Source organism: Schistocerca serialis, chromosome 9 (genome assembly GCF_023864345.2).
Source record: "Schistocerca serialis cubense isolate TAMUIC-IGC-003099 chromosome 9, iqSchSeri2.2, whole genome shotgun sequence".
In the NCBI taxonomy this organism is placed as follows: domain Eukaryota; kingdom Metazoa; phylum Arthropoda; class Insecta; order Orthoptera; family Acrididae; genus Schistocerca; species Schistocerca serialis.
The window spans coordinates 49,369,685-49,388,549 of record NC_064646.1 but is presented as its reverse complement, the minus strand read 5'-3'; the positions used below and the strand labels follow the sequence as shown (position 1 = coordinate 49,388,549).

The 18,865-nt window shown below is 40.3% G+C and overlaps 1 protein-coding gene across 2 annotated transcripts in view; it reads right to left on the bottom strand.

Moving 5' to 3' along the window:
• The window catches only part of LOC126419179 (organic cation transporter protein), a 489,944-nt gene that overhangs the window by 9,783 nt on the left and 461,296 nt on the right, over positions 1-18,865 (bottom strand). For both annotated transcript variants that reach the window (XM_050086308.1, XM_050086309.1), the window contains exons 7-9: positions 17,757-17,874; positions 16,617-16,822; positions 15,893-16,044 (exon numbers count right to left, since the gene is read on the bottom strand). In XM_050086308.1, the coding sequence (XP_049942265.1) occupies positions 15,893-16,044; positions 16,617-16,822; positions 17,757-17,874 (476 nt within the window). The remainder of the gene's footprint in view (positions 1-15,892; positions 16,045-16,616; positions 16,823-17,756; positions 17,875-18,865) is intronic.

Genomic DNA, 18,865 nt, shown 5'->3' with positions numbered 1-18,865 from the left:
ATTTGTTAGGTAATGATAGCAAAATTTATACAAACACTCCTAAGTAATGAGAGTACAAGAAGCAGCTCTAGCATCTTGTAAGACTACTATAAATTACTCTTAATGTTTAGTGACATTAATCTTTGTTGCCAACAGTCTATCTGTCGTGCCATTGACTGCAGTTGAGACATAGCAAGGTGGGGCTCCTATGCCACATTTCTGTGCCTTAAATACATAAGTTTTAAGCTTTTCCCATTTTATGTGTGATGTATATACCATAGTTACATAAAATGACTTTAGTCTTATAAGTGCAATTTTTCATTAAACTTCATTGTTCACAGTGTAGTTTACAATGGGATGATTACAACAGAGTATGTAATTCAGCTGGAATTTTTTTTTATAAGACGTTCATAATTTATGATACAGACCATGCAAGTGTCAAAATTCAATTATGGTTAAAACTCCTGGTCTCAAGATTGACCTAGCTTATTCAGAAGTCCCTTTTCTCTGGTTTACAGTTAACATTTTACTTTTTCTGAAAATTTTATATTTCAGGAGTTATTTGCACTTAAAATTTCTTGCTCTAGAATGTTCCAATCTTGAAATGTGGTTCTTTCCAAAATCCAATATTACAGTTTAGCAGCCCTGATTTTTCTGTTTATGAAAATGTATGTAACCATTAAAATAACATGTTAGTTTGTTAACTATTCAAATTAGAAATTTCAATATCTGAAAAATTCTTGGAAAATTTTGCAGATCCCACAACACATTACAATTTATCTCTAATAAAGTTGTACCTATTATTTTACCATTTTCTAAGTATACAGCTTTTAGTTAGACAAACTTACTTCATTATCTACTGTAACACGACATTTATTTCTTGTGTCTTTTATGGTTCCGTCTATGTAGACATGTGGTACATACGTATCGAGGGTACCAGTAGCAATAGTGGCGAGGACCTCCACAATGATTGTATTTTGTGTACAGCACAACAGTCAGTCAGTTCCACTCCTTGAGAGTACCCGCACAGTGTAATGGTTGATGTACATTGTACACTAAAGTGCCAAAGAAACTGGTATAGGCATGCTTGTTCAAATACAGAGATATTTAAACAGGCACAATACAGTACTGTGGTCGTCTATGCCTATATAAAACAACAAGTGTCTGGCTTAGTTGTTAGATCAGTTACTGCTGCAGCTTATCAATATTTAAGTGAGTCTGAACGTGGTATTATAGTTGGCGCATGGGCGATGGGACACTGCATTTCCGAGGTAGCGATGAAGTGGGGATTTTCCCGTATGACCGTTTCATGAGCGTACCATGAACGGGAATCCAGTAAAACATCAAATCTACAACATTACTGTGGCCAGAAAAAGATCCTGCATGAATGGGACCAATGATAACTGAAGAGAATCATTCAACGTGACAGAAGTGCAAACCTGGGCCACCAACAAGTGTCAGCATGTGAACCATTCAATGAAACATCGTCGATATGGGCTTTCAGAGCCGAAGGCCCACTCGTGTACCCCTGACGACTGCACGACACAGAGCTTTACATCTCACATGGGTCCGTCGAGAGTGACATTAGATTGTTTATGACTCTGAACATATTGCCTGGTCGGATGAGTCTCATTTCAAATTATATCGAGCACATGGACATGTACGGATGTGGAGACAACCTCATGAATCCATGGACCCTGCATGTCAGCAGGGGCTGTTCAAGATGGTGAAGGCTCTATAACGATGTTTGGCATGTGCAGTTGGAGTGATATGGGACCATTTATACAACTGAATTGCTAGAAAGTGGCTCCAGGAACACTCTTCTGGGTTTGAATACTTCCGCTGGCCACCAAACTCCCCAGACATGAACATACTGACCATATCTGGGATGCCTTGCAACATGCTGATCAGAAGAGATCTCCACCCTGGAGCACTACTTCAGACATTAGTTGAGTCCATGTCACATCATGTTGCAGCACTTCTGCGTGCTCCTGGGGGCTGTGAACAATATTGTGGAGGTGTATCAGTTTGTTTGGCTCTTCGGTGAGTTAGCTAGTTGTTAATAAATATTCCTAACATAGTAACAATTTGTAGTTGTTGAAGATACAAGGTTGCGATTCAGAAAAGTTGTGATCATTTGTGAACTAAAAAGAAAGACTCTTGTTCAGAAAAGTGGTGACCATTTGTGAACTAAAAAGAAGACTCCTGTTAAAAAAGTGTGCATTGTCAAACTGGGTGTGGGTGACATTAAGATAACGTTTGATAGAGAGAGCTACAGGAACTGAAAATGGTGAACTGAAAAGTATATGGAAATGAAGAAATGCTATATAGTGGCTTCAAGAGGAAAAAATGAGTACAGACAAGGCAGACACCCAGGATGAAGAAAATCTAACATCTATGAACTACATCAAGCAATTTTGAACTATCAGCTGGAATTTGTGCATGATTTTACCGAAGATAATGAAGTAGTTTTTGTGAATTATACTGTAAGGAATTGATAGCACTGCAAATTATTTGCAGGAACAAGTTAGACAAACAGAGGTTAAAAGACTAGTGACACAGAAACATGTGAAATGTATTTTATTCATCTCATAACATACACAATTTCAGAACATATGTCTGATGCGCAGGAGACACGTCAAGGTTACAATTTGAGTATTTAAAATTTTGTTGCACTTACAATAATACTTTGTGGAGAATTTACGTACTTAAATTTTGTCAAGCTTACAGTATTTACATCTGCTATAACTATCATAAATTTTTATTCCATTTCAGGGATCCAGCTGAACACTTCACCTTGTCCTTCATGAAATCTTCCACAGAGTAGTAGTATCATTTAATTAGAAAATCATGTAACTTGCTTTTTAAAATATTTATCTTCGTATTCATCATGTCACACTATTTTATTGTGTTGTGAATTTTAATTGAGGAATCTGAGCACACAGTTTTAAGTGAGGATAAAGTTTCCTTCATGTCTTGTGTTGTATGAGTGTTCAAAATGATTTTTTAAAAATAGATCAGCTCTGCTGCGTAGGAAAAGAACCATCTCAAAAATGTATAAAGGTGGGGCAGTTAATATTTTTAGGTCTTTAAATAATGATCAACATGATGCCCTCTGCTGTGCAGAGCACAGGTTGTGAATGATTCTTTTTTGCAACTTTAAAATTCGTTAACGTTTCCTGAGTTCCCCCAAAAAATTATGCCAGATCAAATAACTGATTCAAAGTACCTATAATATGCTATATTCCTGGTGGCCATATCAGTGGCACAGGCTAAAATTTCCATTGCAAATGCAAGGCTGTTTAATTTATTTGCTAGATATTCTATATGAGAATTCCAACTCAAAGTTATGTCTGAGTCAAGTTTTTGATTGTTCTGAGTGATACTGATTTTTTTCAGTTTTTGACTGTTTGGTTTTAAAACTCATCATGTGGGTTTCTGAAATGTTTAGCCTTAAGCCATTCAGACTAAACCATGTTTCCAGGTTACTTAACATATTCATGAGACACTGTGGTATATTGTCAGGATTTTCATTTTCAATTAGGGCTGCAAATAAAGTTAAATGAGTATTTATATAATAGAGGGTAACATTCCACGCGGGAAAAATATATTTAAAAACAGAGATGATGTGACTTACCATACGAAAGCGCTGGCAGGTCGATAGAAACACGAACAGACACATACATACACACAAAATTCAAGCTTTCGCAACAAACTGTTGCCTCATCAGGAATGAGGGAAGGAAAGGGAAAGACGAAAGGAAGTGGGTTTTAAGGGAGAGGGTAAGGAGTCATTCCAATCCCGGGAGCGGAAAGACTTACCTTAGGGAGGAAAAAAGGACGGGTATGCACTCGCGCACACACACACACACACACACACACACACACACACACACACACACACACACACACACACACATCCATCCACACATATACAGACACAAGCAGACATATTTAAAGAGTATTTATATTGAGAAGCAAGTCATTTACATACAACAGGAATAGAATGGGTCCAAGGACTGAGCCTTGAGAAACACCTGAGAAGTAATCTGCTCCATTTGATGTGATTACTACCCTTTGTTTCCCCTCCAAGAGGTATGATTCAAACCACTTCAAAACATTATCCCTTATTCCATACCTGTTGAGCCTGAAAAGCATCATCAGAGCCTGGTTTACAGAGTCGAATGGTTTTGTAAGGTCACAGAATATTCCTGCGACCTTAGCTTTCCTATCTAGTGATGAGTTAATTTTTTCAATAAACTCGTTTATCACATCTACTGTGTTTTTGCCTTGTTGGAAGACAAATTGGTTTTGTGAAACGATATTCTGTGTGATGAAGCTTTGTATCTGGAAAGCAGCAATTTTTTAAAATATTTTTGGTATGACATTCTTCAGCATTTTTGAAAAACAGTGAACAAATGAAAATTAGCAGGCAAAAAATTACAGAAGCTAAACTACATGTTGAGAAACTTTCCAGAATCTTTGACCTGCATTAGAGATCTGATTAACATTTTGAAAGAAGAAAGGTATAAAATCCAATACCTTTCATGCTGAAAAGACAACCAATATGAGATTTCAGGAATAGCTGTGTTAGAGATGTGGCAAACCAGGACATTTTAGGATGAACTGTTGCCAATCTGGGACAAGGCAGATTTGTGAACACGTTGCAGACATCACCGAGGAGGTGGTCATGGCAGCTGGCAAATAGGGCAAAGCAATCAGCATAGTGGGGGTAACAACAACTGGTCACATGGTGGAGGTGAGCAATATGACTGAAGAGGTTATTGTCATTGAGCACACTAAGGTAACAACAGAACAGAATCTGCAGAGCAGCTTTGTAATAGAAGTACAATCCACAGTCACCTGTAATAATGTTGAGTCAGGTAAAAATGTACAGATTGATTGGTTATTGAATAGTGGTCACACATATCATGTTGTTGTTGTTGTTGTTGTTAATAGTGATGAATAATGAAAATTATGAAGTGTGTAACTTTAGAAGTGCCTGTGAATGTAATAACTGTGAATGGTAAAGTTTTGCAAGCTACGAAAATAGTAAATATAATTCTTTTCCAGTTTATCATAATGTGAGTCCAATTAAAATGTATTTTATATCAAAGGCTTGGATAGAAAGTTTTTTAGCTACCCAAAAGTGACAGAAAAACATAGAATTGTATCTATAGGCAATACCTCAAAAGTTTTTGATAAAGATAGTAACTTAATAGCAATTGCTTTCAAAGACAATAGACTGCATAACATGACAAGATGAATATATGAGAAAAAGACTGATGTAAATAGTGTGAGTAGGAAGGACAGTATGTGAAGGAGAAATGTTATTTTATACCGAGACTTGTGACTTTCAACAATTTGAGAATGTTATATAAATATCAGTTATCAGTTGGATTGGGGGGGAAAAAATTGCATCAGGATTTAGTGTGTAAGGTTTGCATTGAAAATAGAACACACAATCACAATTCATCTTTTAAAACAACAGAACCAGAGTGAAAAAAAAAATTAGATTCAAATTGATTTAAATGGGCCTAATTCAACACTCAGTTTGCATGGGGAAAGATATTTTCTCACATTTATTAATGATTACAATAAAGCAGCTAGTGTGTATATTACCAAATCTGAAAATCAAGTTTATGATATATTTAACTACTAAAACTATTAAAAAATTGAGATGTGACAATGAGATGGGATGTTTAAACTCCAATAGTTATTGGTCTGTAAGACTGAAAAGAATCATTTTAAAAGCATCTCCTCCCTATGTACACAGATTAAATTATTCATTTGTGTGGCCATAGTGTCCGTAGTTGCTTCATAATTCTTGAGGGTATTTTTGGTCTGTCATTGCAACTACAAAAATGCGTGATTTTTGCACCAGACTCGTTTTGATTTATTGAGATAAAGCATCATGAGTAGTGGTGATTTTTTGGCTGATTTCTCACTTACATTGGGAAATCCAGTCTGCTAGCACATCGATGTTTTTCTGTTTTTGACACATAATTTTCATCTAATTTTTAGATGTTCTGCAGCACTATGCATTTCTCACACCACACTTTTATGCACACCACTGTATTCTGTTTCTTTTTGTACTTCAGGTATGTCTTGAAGCACAAAAAGAAACAGAAAGGAAAACTCCTTATGAGATATTTTTTGGGAAGAAAACTAATATTAATCATGTAATGTTTTATGAAAGTAGTGTTTTTGTACATGTACCAGAAGACTTGAGAATGTCAAATTGAGGACATAAAGCAGAATTAGGAACTTCACTAGGCTATAGCGAAGCTGTTTACACAGTATTGATGAAAAATAAAATTATCATTGATGTTGTGGAAGTGGGTGACAGGCATGAATATTCGTGTGATTCTGAGTATATAAGCTGTAAAATGAACCTGTCAATGAGCAGACGGAAGAAAAGGATATCAAAGGAGTTAAGCAATCGCAAACTAGAACAAGAATGTGTGTTGAAAGGGTCAGTTAGTGAATGTAAAATGCCTGTTAGATTTCATGATTATGTCATGAGTAACTTCATTTTTGAAATGTGATGAATACTACATCTACATCTATGTGGTTACTCTGTTATTCACAGCAAGTGCCTGGCAGAGGGTTCAATGAGCCACCTTCAAGCTGGCTGTCTACCGTTCCACTCCCGAACAGCATGCAGGAAGAAAGAGCATTTAAATTTTGCTGTATGAGCCCTGATTGCTATTATTTTATCGTGATGATCATTTCTCCCTATGTATGTGGGTGGCAACAGAATGTTTTCGCAATCGGAGGAGAAAACTGGTGATTGATATTTCATGAGAAGATCCCGTCGCAGTGAAAAACGCCTTTGTTTTAATGATTGCCACTCCAATTCACTTATCATGTCTGTGACACTATCTCCCCTATTTCATGATAATACAAAATGAGCCGCCCTTCTTTGTACTTTTTCGGTGTCATCCATCAGTCCCACCTGATGTGGATCCCATACTCCTAAATAGGGAGGACAAGCATGGTGTAAGCAGTCTCTTTAGTAGACCTGTTTCACCTTCTAAGTGTTCTGCCAATGAATCACAGTCTTTGGTTTTGCTCTACCCACAATATTATCTATGTGATCGTTCCAATTCAGGTTATTTGTAATTGTAATCCCTAAGTACCTAGTTTAATTTACAGCCTTCAGATTTGTGTGACTTATCGTGTAATCAAAATTTAACTGATTTCTTTTAGTACTCATGTGGATAACTTCACACTTTTCTTTATTTAGTGTCAACTGCCACTTTTCGCACCATACAGATATCTTATCTAAATCATTTTGCAAGTCATTTTGATCATCTGATGACTTTACAAGACGGTAAATGACAGCATCATCTGCAAACAATCTAAGGCGGCTACTCAGATTGTCTCTTATGTCATTAATATAGATCAGGAACAATAGAGGCCCTATAACACTTCCTTGGGGAATGCTGGATGTTACTTCTGTTTTACTTGATGACTTTCTGTCTATTACTATGAACTGTGACCTTTCTGACAGGAAATCATGAATCCAGTTGTCGCACAACTGAGGCGATACTCCGTAGGCACACAGTTTGGTTAGAAGACGCTTGTGAGGAACTGTGTCAAAAGCCTTCTGGAAACATCCCCTGTTGATAGCACTTATTACTTCACGAGTATAAAGAGCTAGTTGTGTTTCACAAGAACAATATTTTCTGAATCCGTGCTGATTATGTGACTTGAGCAATTTTCCAGTCTTTAGGTACGGATCTTTCTGTGAGCGAGTGGTTATATATAATTGCTAAATATGGAGCTATTTTATCAGCATACTCGGAGAGGAACCTGACTGGTGTACAATCTGGACCGGAGGCCTTGCTTTTATAAAGTGATTTAAGCTGCTTTGTTACACTGAGAATGTCTACTTATATGGTTCTCATCTTGGCAGTTGTTCTTGATTGGAATACAGGAATATTTACTTCATCATCTTTGGTGAATAGTAATGAGTCTTAAGTTCGGAAACAAGCAAGGATAAGGAAATTCGATGTTTAAATAAAAATAAAATTAGAAAACTAGCAACTAAATTACTGAATGTAATTGTTCTTGCTGTAAATTAATGATATGAATATAATAGAGGGAAACATTCCACGTGGGAAAAATATATCTAAAAAGAAAGATGATGAAACTTACCAAACAAAAGCGCTGGCAGGTCGATAGACACACAAACAAACACAAACATACACACAAAATTCTAGCTTTCGCAACCAATGGTTGCCTCGTCAGGAAAGAGGGAAGGAGAAGGAAAGACAAAAGGATACGGGCCCTAAGGGAGAGGGTAAGGAGTCATTCCAATCCCGGGAGCGGAAAGACCCACCCTAGGGGGAAAAAAGGACAGGTATACACTCGCACACACACACACATCCATCCACACATACACAGACACAAGCAGACATTTGTAAATGCAAAGAGTTTGGGCATTTTTTGGGCAGAGATGTCAGTCGGGGCGGATGTACAGAGGCAAAGATGAAGTTGAAAGACAGGTGAGGTATGAGCGGCGGCAAATTGAAATTAGAAATTAGCGGAGATTGAGGCCTGGCGGATAGCGAGAAGAAAGGATATGCTGAAGGGCAAGTTCCCATCTCCGGAGTTCTGACAGGTTGGTGTTAGTGGGAAGTATCCAGATAACCCGGACGGTGTAACACTGTGCCAAGATGTGCTGGCCGTGCACCAAGGCATGTTTAGCCACAGGGTGATCCTCATTACCAACAAACACTGTCTGCCTGTGTCCATTCATGCGAATGGACAGTTTGTTGCTGGTCATTCCCACATAGAACGCTTCACAGTGTAGGCAGGTCAGTTGGTAAATCACGTGGGTGCTTTCACACGTGGCTCTGCCTTTGATCGTGTACACCTTCCGGGTTACAGGACTGGAATAGGTGGTGGTGGGAGGGTGCATGGGACAGGTTTTACACCGGGGGCGGTTACAGGGGTAGGAGCCAGAGGGTAGGGAAGGTGGTTTGGGGATTTCATAGGGATGAACTAAGAGGTTGCGAAGGTTAGGTGGACGGCGGAAAGACACTCTTGGTGGAGTGGGGAGGATTTCATGAAGGATGGATCTCATTTCAGGGCAGGATTTGAGGAAGTCGTATCCCTGCTGGAGAGCCACATTCAGAATCTGATCCAGTCCCGGAAAGTATCCTGTCACAAGTGGGGCACTTTTGGGGTTCTTCTGTGGAAGGTTCCGGGTTTGAGGAGATGAGGATGTGGCTCTGGTTATTTGCTTCTGTACCAGGTCGGGAGGGTAGTTACGGGATGCAAAAGCTGTTTTCAGGTTGTTGGTGTAATGGTTCAAGGATTCCGGACTGGAGCAGATTCGTTTGCCACGAAGACCTAGGCTGTAGGGAAGGGACCGTTTGATGTGGAACGGGTGGCAGCTGTCATAATGGAGGTACTGTTGCTTGTTGGTGGGTTTAATGTGGACGGACGTGTGAAGCTGGCCATTGGACAGGTGGAGGTCAACGTCAAGGAAAGTGGCATGGGATTTGGAGTAGGACCAGGTGAATCTGATGGAACCAAAGGAGTTGAGGTTGGAGAGGAAATTCTGGAGTTCTTCTTCACTGTGAGTCCAGATCACGAAAATGTCATCAATAAATCTGTACCAAACTTCGGGTTGGCAGGCCTGGGTAACCAGGAAGGCTTCCTCTAAGCGACCCATGAATAGGTTGGCATACGAGGGGGCCATCCTGGTACCCATGGCTGTTCCCTTTAATTGTTGGTATGTCTGGCCTTCAAAAGTGAAGAAGTTGTGGGTCAGGATGAAGCTGGCTAAGGTAATGAGGAAAGAGGTTTTAGGTAGGGCGGCAGGTGATCGGCGTGAAAGGAAGTGCTCCATCGCAGCGAGGCCCTGGACATGCGGAATATTTGTGTATAAGGAAGTGGCATCAATGGTTACAAGGATGGTTTCCGGGGGTAACAGACTGGGTAGGGATTCCAGGCGTTTGAGAAAGTGGTTGGTGTCTTTGATGAAGGATGGGAGACTGCATGTAATGGGTTGAAGGTGTTGATCTACGTAGGCAGAGATGCGTTCGGTGGGGGCTTGGTAACCAGCTACAATGGGACGGCCGGGATGATTGGGTTTGTGAATTTTGGGAAGAAGGTAGAAGGTAGGGGTGCGGGGTGTTGGTGGGGTCAGGAGGTTGATGGAGTCGGGTGAAAGGTTTTGTAGGGGACCTAAGGTTCTGAGGATTCCTTGAAGCTCCGCCTGGACATCAGGAATGGGATTGCCTTGGCAAACTTTGTAAGTAGTGTTGTCTGAAAGCTGACGCAGTCCCTCAGCCACATACTCCCGACGATCAAGTACCACAGTTGTGGAACCCTTGTCCGCCGGAAGAATGACGATGGATCGGTCAGCCTTCAGATCACGGATAGCCTGGGCTTCAGCAGTGGTGATGTTGGGAGTAGGATTAAGGTTTTTTAAAAAGGATTGAGAGGCAAGGCTGGAAGTCAGAAATTCCTGGAAGGTTAGGAGAGGGTGATTTTGAGGAAGAGGAGGTGGGTCCCGCTGTGACGGAGGACGGAACTGTTCCAGGCATGGTTCAATTTGGATAGTGTCTTGGGGAGTTGGATCCTTAGGAGTAGGATTAGGATCATTTTTCTTCGTGGCAAAGTGATACTTCCAGCAGAGAGTACGGGTGTAGGACAGTAAATCTTTGACGAGGGCTGTTTGGTTAAATCTGGGAGTGGGGCTGAAGGTGAGGCCTTTCTCTGTCCTATCCAAAGGCCTCACCTTCAGCCCCACTCCCAGATTTAACCAAACAGCCCTCGTCAAAGATTTACTGTCCTACACCCGTACTCTCTGCTGGAAGTATCACTTTGCCACGAAGAAAAATGATCCTAATCCTACTCCTAAGGATCCAACTCCCCAAGACACTATCCAAATTGAACCATGCCTGGAACAGTTCCGTCCTCCGTCACAGCGGGACCCACCTCCTCTTCCTCAAAATCACCCTCTCCTAACCTTCCAGGAATTTCTGACTTCCAGCCTTGCCTCTCAATCCTTTTTAAAAAACCTTAATCCTACTCCCAACATCACCACTGCTGAAGCCCAGGCTATCCGTGATCTGAAGGCTGACCGATCCATCGTCATTCTTCCGGCGGACAAGGGTTCCACAACTGTGGTACTTGATCGTCGGGAGTATGTGGCTGAGGGACTGCGTCAGCTTTCAGACAACACTACTTACAAAGTTTGCCAAGGCAATCCCATTCCTGATGTCCAGGCGGAGCTTCAAGGAATCCTCAGAACCTTAGGTCCCCTACAAAACCTTTCACCCGACTCCATCAACCTCCTGACCCCACCAACACCCCGCACCCCTACCTTCTACCTTCTTCCCAAAATTCACAAACCCAATCATCCCGGCCGTCCCATTGTAGCTGGTTACCAAGCCCCCACCGAACGCATCTCTGCCTACGTAGATCAACACCTTCAACCCATTACATGCAGTCTCCCATCCTTCATCAAAGACACCAACCACTTTCTCAAACGCCTGGAATCCCTACCCAGTCTGTTACCCCCGGAAACCATCCTTGTAACCATTGATGCCACTTCCTTATACACAAATATTCCGCATGTCCAGGGCCTCGCTGCGATGGAGCACTTCCTTTCACGCCGATCACCTGCCGCCCTACCTAAAACCTCTTTCCTCATTACCTTAGCCAGCTTCATCCTGACCCACAACTTCTTCACTTTTGAAGGCCAGACATACCAACAATTAAAGGGAACAGCCATGGGTACCAGGATGGCCCCCTCGTATGCCAACCTATTCATGGGTCGCTTAGAGGAAGCCTTCCTGGTTACCCAGGCCTGCCAACCCGAAGTTTGGTACAGATTTATTGATGACATTTTCGTGATCTGGACTCACAGTGAAGAAGAACTCCAGAATTTCCTCTCCAACCTCAACTCCTTTGGTTCCATCAGATTCACCTGGTCCTACTCCAAATCCCATGCCACTTTCCTTGACGTTGACCTCCACCTGTCCAATGGCCAGCTTCACACGTCCGTCCACATTAAACCCACCAACAAGCAACAGTACCTCCATTATGACAGCTGCCACCCGTTCCACATCAAACGGTCCCTTCCCTACAGCCTAGGTCTTCGTGGCAAACGAATCTGCTCCAGTCCGGAATCCTTGAACCATTACACCAACAACCTGAAAACAGCTTTTGCATCCCGTAACTACCCTCCCGACCTGGTACAGAAGCAAATAACCAGAGCCACATCCTCATCTCCTCAAACCCGGAACCTTCCACAGAAGAACCCCAAAAGTGCCCCACTTGTGACAGGATACTTTCCGGGACTGGATCAGATTCTGAATGTGGCTCTCCAGCAGGGATACGACTTCCTCAAATCCTGCCCTGAAATGAGATCCATCCTTCATGAAATCCTCCCCACTCCACCAAGAGTGTCTTTCCGCCGTCCACCTAACCTTCGCAACCTCTTAGTTCATCCCTATGAAATCCCCAAACCACCTTCCCTACCCTCTGGCTCCTACCCCTGTAACCGCCCCCGGTGTAAAACCTGTCCCATGCACCCTCCCACCACCACCTATTCCAGTCCTGTAACCCGGAAGGTGTACACGATCAAAGGCAGAGCCACGTGTGAAAGCACCCACGTGATTTACCAACTGACCTGCCTACACTGTGAAGCGTTCTATGTGGGAATGACCAGCAACAAACTGTCCATTCGCATGAATGGACACAGGCAGACAGTGTTTGTTGGTAATGAGGATCACCCTGTGGCTAAACATGCCTTGGTGCACGGCCAGCACATCTTGGCACAGTGTTACACCGTCCGGGTTATCTGGATACTTCCCACTAACACCAACCTGTCAGAACTCCGGAGATGGGAACTTGCCCTTCAGCATATCCTTTCTTCTCGCTATCCGCCAGGCCTCAATCTCCGCTAATTTCTAATTTCAATTTGCCGCCGCTCATACCTCACCTGTCTTTCAACTTCATCTTTGCCTCTGTACATCCGCCCCGACTGACATCTCTGCCCAAAAAATGCCCAAACTCTTTGCATTTACAAATGTCTGCTTGTGTCTGTGTATGTGTGGATGGATGTGTGTGTGTGTGCGAGTGTATACCTGTCCTTTTTTCCCCCTAGGGTGGGTCTTTCCGCTCCCGGGATTGGAATGACTCCTTACCCTCTCCCTTAGGGCCCGTATCCTTTTGTCTTTCCTTCTCCTTCCCTCTTTCCTGACGAGGCAACCATTGGTTGCGAAAGCTAGAATTTTGTGTGTATGTTTGTGTTTGTTTGTGTGTCTATCGACCTGCCAGCGCTTTTGTTTGGTAAGTTTCATCATCTTTCTTTTTAGATATGTTCTTGCTGTAAAATAGTTTAAAATTTGTGTAACACTTGCAAAGAAAGATTAGTTATAAGGCATTTTGAACAAAAAAAAATTGTGACTGATGATATTTATTCAACAGCTGGTATGATGAAAACATTGAAACTTTTGTTGTCAAAAGGGTTTAATTGTAGGAGAAATGGATGTACAGACTGCATTTCTTTATAGCAAAATTGTCTCAGAAATTTATGTACAGCAACGTCCATGATAGAGGAATGAAACACATAGAGTTTGTGAATTAAGGCGTTTGGATCTATGGGATGAAAACTAAATCTAATCTAATCTAATGCAAGTTATATGGTTTGAGAGAAAGTCCTCGAGTGCAATATGATTGATTGGAAGAGTTTTTAAAAAGTCTAGGTTTTAAAATAAGTAAATAATACTATTAACTATATGTACTGATAACTAAAAATTATGCCATCTATAAAATTGTGCTCATGGATGGTTTGCCAGTTTGTTGTAAAAGTAAAGGGAAAAATACATGCCATTGTTATCTAAGCAATTTCAAATGCAAAATTTATGTGAAGTAAAGAATTATCTTGGGATAAATATTAATTATAATTGGGCAAAGAAGGTAATGACTTGGTCGGGAAAGCTGTACTGAATCTGTAGCTTAGAGATATCAAACTGAACATTCAAAGTTCTACAGTACGCTGATGGAAGATAATTTGAAATTAGAACCACAGGAACTTGTGTCAGATGGACTACTAATGTATTTATATTACACAAAAAGTTTGGAGTTAGCATATGGAAGGACTGAAAATATTTATTTCTTAGATCATCATTTTGTAGATACAGATTTGTCTAGGTTGTAAGTCCACATCAGATTATGTGATTAGATTATCTTGAACTGTAATATTCTTTTAAAAAAGGAAGTTTTATGAAATATTCTACTTTTGCTGAGTATGTAGCATTGTCAGAAGATGTCACTGATATTAAGTTAATTTTAAATAACTTGAATATTTTTATGCAAAGTCTTATGAGCCTGTTAAAATATGTAAAGACAACTTGGGGCACTTAATGTTGCCAGATATTGCAACTTTACTAAAAATTCAAAGTATAAAAGTACACTAGAGCTGTGAAGTAGATTCAGAAAACCATGTAGCTGACATTCTTTCCAACTCTTAGAGCACAGATAAATTTGTGAAATTTAGGGAAATATTGGATGTAATTTGATTGGCATATAAATGTAAAGAGGAGTGTGTATTAACAAATATGAAGACATCACCAATAAATTTCTACAGCATTGCACATATTGTAACAAATGTTCACCAAATGCAACCATAGTACTATTATGAATTTGGAGCCACTGAGAGTGCGGTCTGCCTGTCAGAGAGGTGCCCAATCTTCCCTTGTTGGCTATCCTAGGTGGATGCTGGAGTCGTGCCAGAATCATGATTTGGGAGTGAAAAGGGAACAGTAAATTGCAATTAAAATCTCTCTGTAAGCAACTTTAATGAAACAAGCTGCTGGAGAGATTTGGTTGTGTTTTACTGTAAGTATGGGCAAGTTTTTTGCAGGAGTCCTACATTACCTTGTAAACCTTACGGCTGGAGAAGGTCATGGAAAAAGGTTCAGACTTGGCTACTACCGAGTCATCTGACAAATGCATTGTTTCTGTGCAAAAATGGGTGCTTTATTTATTCAGGCTGCCTTTCTGCAAGAAATAATTCCATAAGACAACAGAGTGTGAACTAATGCCAAGTGTGGCATCACTTTTGTCTTCAGGTGATTACTATACAAGATATTTCTAAATGCATAACATGTTGAACTGACCTGCTTGATTAATTCATTTATATGGGGCGATTCCATGATGACATTACAAACTTTCAGGGATGATGGAGAAGAGTAAATACATTAATTTGAGGTAAGGAACCCTGGTACAGAAAGGACCAATTTGGAAGTTATAAACAAAAATAATTCTGATGCCTTTGATAGCAGAATACAAGTATGAGTACTGTTGTTGCTAACACTACAGGGCAGACAATCTTCAGAGGTGGTAGTATGGATCAAAAGAAGCACAGAAAGGTCCAATAAACATGGGACATAAATGCATACCTTAAGAACTATGAGCACACGTTCATTTTCGATATTGTGAAGCACATCTCTTCTACTGCAAGCTGTTTGGTTTCTATATTTTTGGAGAACATAGTATGGACCAAAACAAGAAAAAAATGTCCAGTAAATATGGGATCTAAAATGCATACCTGAAGACATATGGGCACTTATTCAGTAGAAGAGATATGTTTCACAGTAGCAAAGACGATCATGTGCTTGAAGCTCTTAAGATACGCATTTTAGATCCCATTTTTACTAGATATTTTCTTCTTGTTTTATTTCATACTACTGCCTCTGAAAGATGCAACTTAGTAATAACTGTACCAGTACATGTATCACATTGTCAGAGGTACTGGAACAATTTTTTCTTATAGCTTTTGACTTGGTTGTTTCTAGATCAGGTTCGCTTACCTCAAAGTGACACATTTACCCTGCGAAAGAAAGAAAGAAAGAGAGAGAGAGAGAGAGAAAAGAAGTTACCTTCTGGAACCGGTAATACCAGGAGGAGTGCCACACCAGATATAAAGAACAGTAAAGAGCTGGTGGACCTGCGACCCATCACTCGTAGTAAAGGAATTGGTATCAAGTAACCTACTATCTCCACTGCTCCAGACACAGCAGTGTAGACATATCTGAAACAGGTGAAGAACCACAATGATCAGAAACTTAAAAAGCAATTATTTCTGTCTAAAACTTATCTTACTGATATATCCCTAGAAAGTTTTGGAAGCATTTGATGAATCCCTAGATATTTTGATATTTGTCATGAAACGCATATCACATGTACTATATGAAGGCATAATCAACTTCACTGCAGCAAAATAAGTGCAAAAGGACTGCGTAGTCACAGATATTAATGTAGTAGTAACAAAGCTCACACAATGTCACGGTTGGAAGTTGGATGGAGGGAGATAACTGATAAAACATTATGGGAGGGAGGGAGGGAGAGGGAGAGGGGGGAAGGGAGAGGGGGGAAGAGAGAGAGAGAGAGAGAGAGAGAGAGAGAGAGAGAGAGAGAGAGAATGAATGAATGAATGAATGAATGAATGAATGTCAGGGAGCATATAGACTTAGTGATGGATAAAGGTCGGACAGAAGTGACAACTACCAAGTCTAAATGTTAGCCAGTGTTAACCTCAGCCACCCAGTCCAAGAAAATACTGCACAGCTCATTCTCTCTCCATCTGTAACACTATGAGCTCACCTGTCAGATGAAAAGTTCTGGGAGTTGAGAGAGAGACCATAATATGTGAGTGCAGACACCCACCACAGATAGAAGCATATGACCAGCCGGCGGCAGCTCTCTCCATGCCGGAACATTACAACTAGCTTCTTAGTACTGGCCAAAAACCTCTTAAACAATGCGATCTCATAGTTCTTCTCAGTCACTGTTGCATCTGTGTTGGCTACCTGCAATTGTGTGAACACAAATCAGTACCATGGCTTATTGTAAATTGTTTATTAAACAACTGAGGAATTATATTTTTGGAGCTTTCTGTGGTTAGTTTCGATTAGTATCCCATGGGTGTGAGAAGCAAATCTTCATGCTGAACCACAAATGTACCCGAACAACTCTGTTGCTAAGAGCAATGCCCATGAAAGGCAAGTGTTCAAGTTTCAATGCCAGTCTGGCAAACAGTTTAACCCTTTGCACTGTAATGTGGATGAAGGGCATCTCCATGCACTCTTATTTGAATTTAAATCACCACCATCTGGGCGGACAAAATTCACAATGTCGAGTGCCACTCCATTGTTGGAGTGGCAAGGGTTAAACCTTTTATTCTGCCAGATTCTAAACAGGAAGAATAAGAAGAAGAAGAAGATGATGATGATTATTTGTATCCAGTACTGAAGTGTTGTATTCTAAATTTGGAACTAGGGGTCAAAGAGCTCTTTGAGCAGAGTATGGCATTGTCCGAATATGATATTTGATTGCTGTTGGTGTAGCATGTATTTTTCATATGTACATGAAAGATAGAGAAATTAATTGCCTGACTCTTGTTTGTGTATTTCTAGAATGATAGTTTTGCTTGAAATATAAAGAAGGTTGACATATGAAGTAGTTAGATAATCTTTGTAACTATCTTCACTATGCCCTCACTACCAACCAGTCATTTTTTTTTAAGCATCATATACATTTTGGGAATGAGATTCTGTCTGGGAGCACAGTTTTCAAGCATTTCAGCGATTCCAAAGAGTACCCTTCAAAATCATGAATGAAGAAATGTCCTATTTTTATATACTGGTTACATATTACAAAATAAACTGTTGATTTTGTAGTTATCATACGTAATACTCTCCTTTCCGAAGTAAGTCATACAATATTTGGCAGAAATATACTTACTGGCTGTATTTCTGTGACACTCCTTTTTTCTGCATGAGGATTTGCCTTTTTCACTATCTTCCAGGCCTTTTCCCTCTGTCCACGTGCAATAAGCCACCTGGGGGATTCAGGAAGCAACCTGTTGGGAAAAAAATATTTGGTGGCTTACTAACCATAAACTGAACAGTAATTATCAGTGCCTTTCCCACAATAAATTGAGCAAATGGTTGTATTCCTGAAAGTAGAAGGCTCTAATATTTAAATCAACTTTTCTGCTCCACATAATCAACCATGAAAGTGGTCGCTTTATTTCGGTGTATAACTGCTGAGCAGGAGTAGATATTATATAAAATTACACCTATATAGTGGACAAAAAAACCAAACAAACACTCTTGCTCAAGCTTTTTTGAAACAAGTGACTGCTGAGAGGAAACCACCTGTTTTGGGGACAACACGTGGGCCCTCTCATTGAGGGGTCTGAGTGACCAGCCTCTCCATTTTAATCTTCCCCACTCTATTCTTCTCTACTCACTGTGGAAGGAACAAATAATTCAAGTGACAGTAGTTTCTTGTATTATTGCATGCATTTATCAGCAATACTAAGAATTTCACATCCTGAAGCTAAATGATGACTGCCTAAATTGTCTCACAATTTTATATAACTATAATGAGCAACAGGTACATTTTTATGGGGCACTATTAGTGTATCAGCAGTTGCTGGTGTTAAAAACTGTGGCTAGGTTCAAATGTAGTCAACATTCAACAGGCATGAAGGGGCCAAACACACATCCTCCTCCTATGGAACCCCAGCCTTATGTATCAACAGTGCGATGCCTTACCTGATGTGATAGTGGATGCTCCAATATTCTTCAAATTACTCCAGTTAAATATGAAATTTATATGATCTCTGAATAGTAGTAATACATAATTGCTATTTTAGAAACCTGAAGCTACCTTTGCTGGCAGAAAAGTAGCAATTCCAGAAGTCACAAAATACAGCTCAATGTTCTTAATTTGAGCAGAATGAAATATGACCACTGAAGTTAATAGTTATTCATCCAGAATCTTACACTTGGAAAAATGCAGTTTCAGCTTGTCTGACTGCCATATGGAGGATGTGGGTACAATTA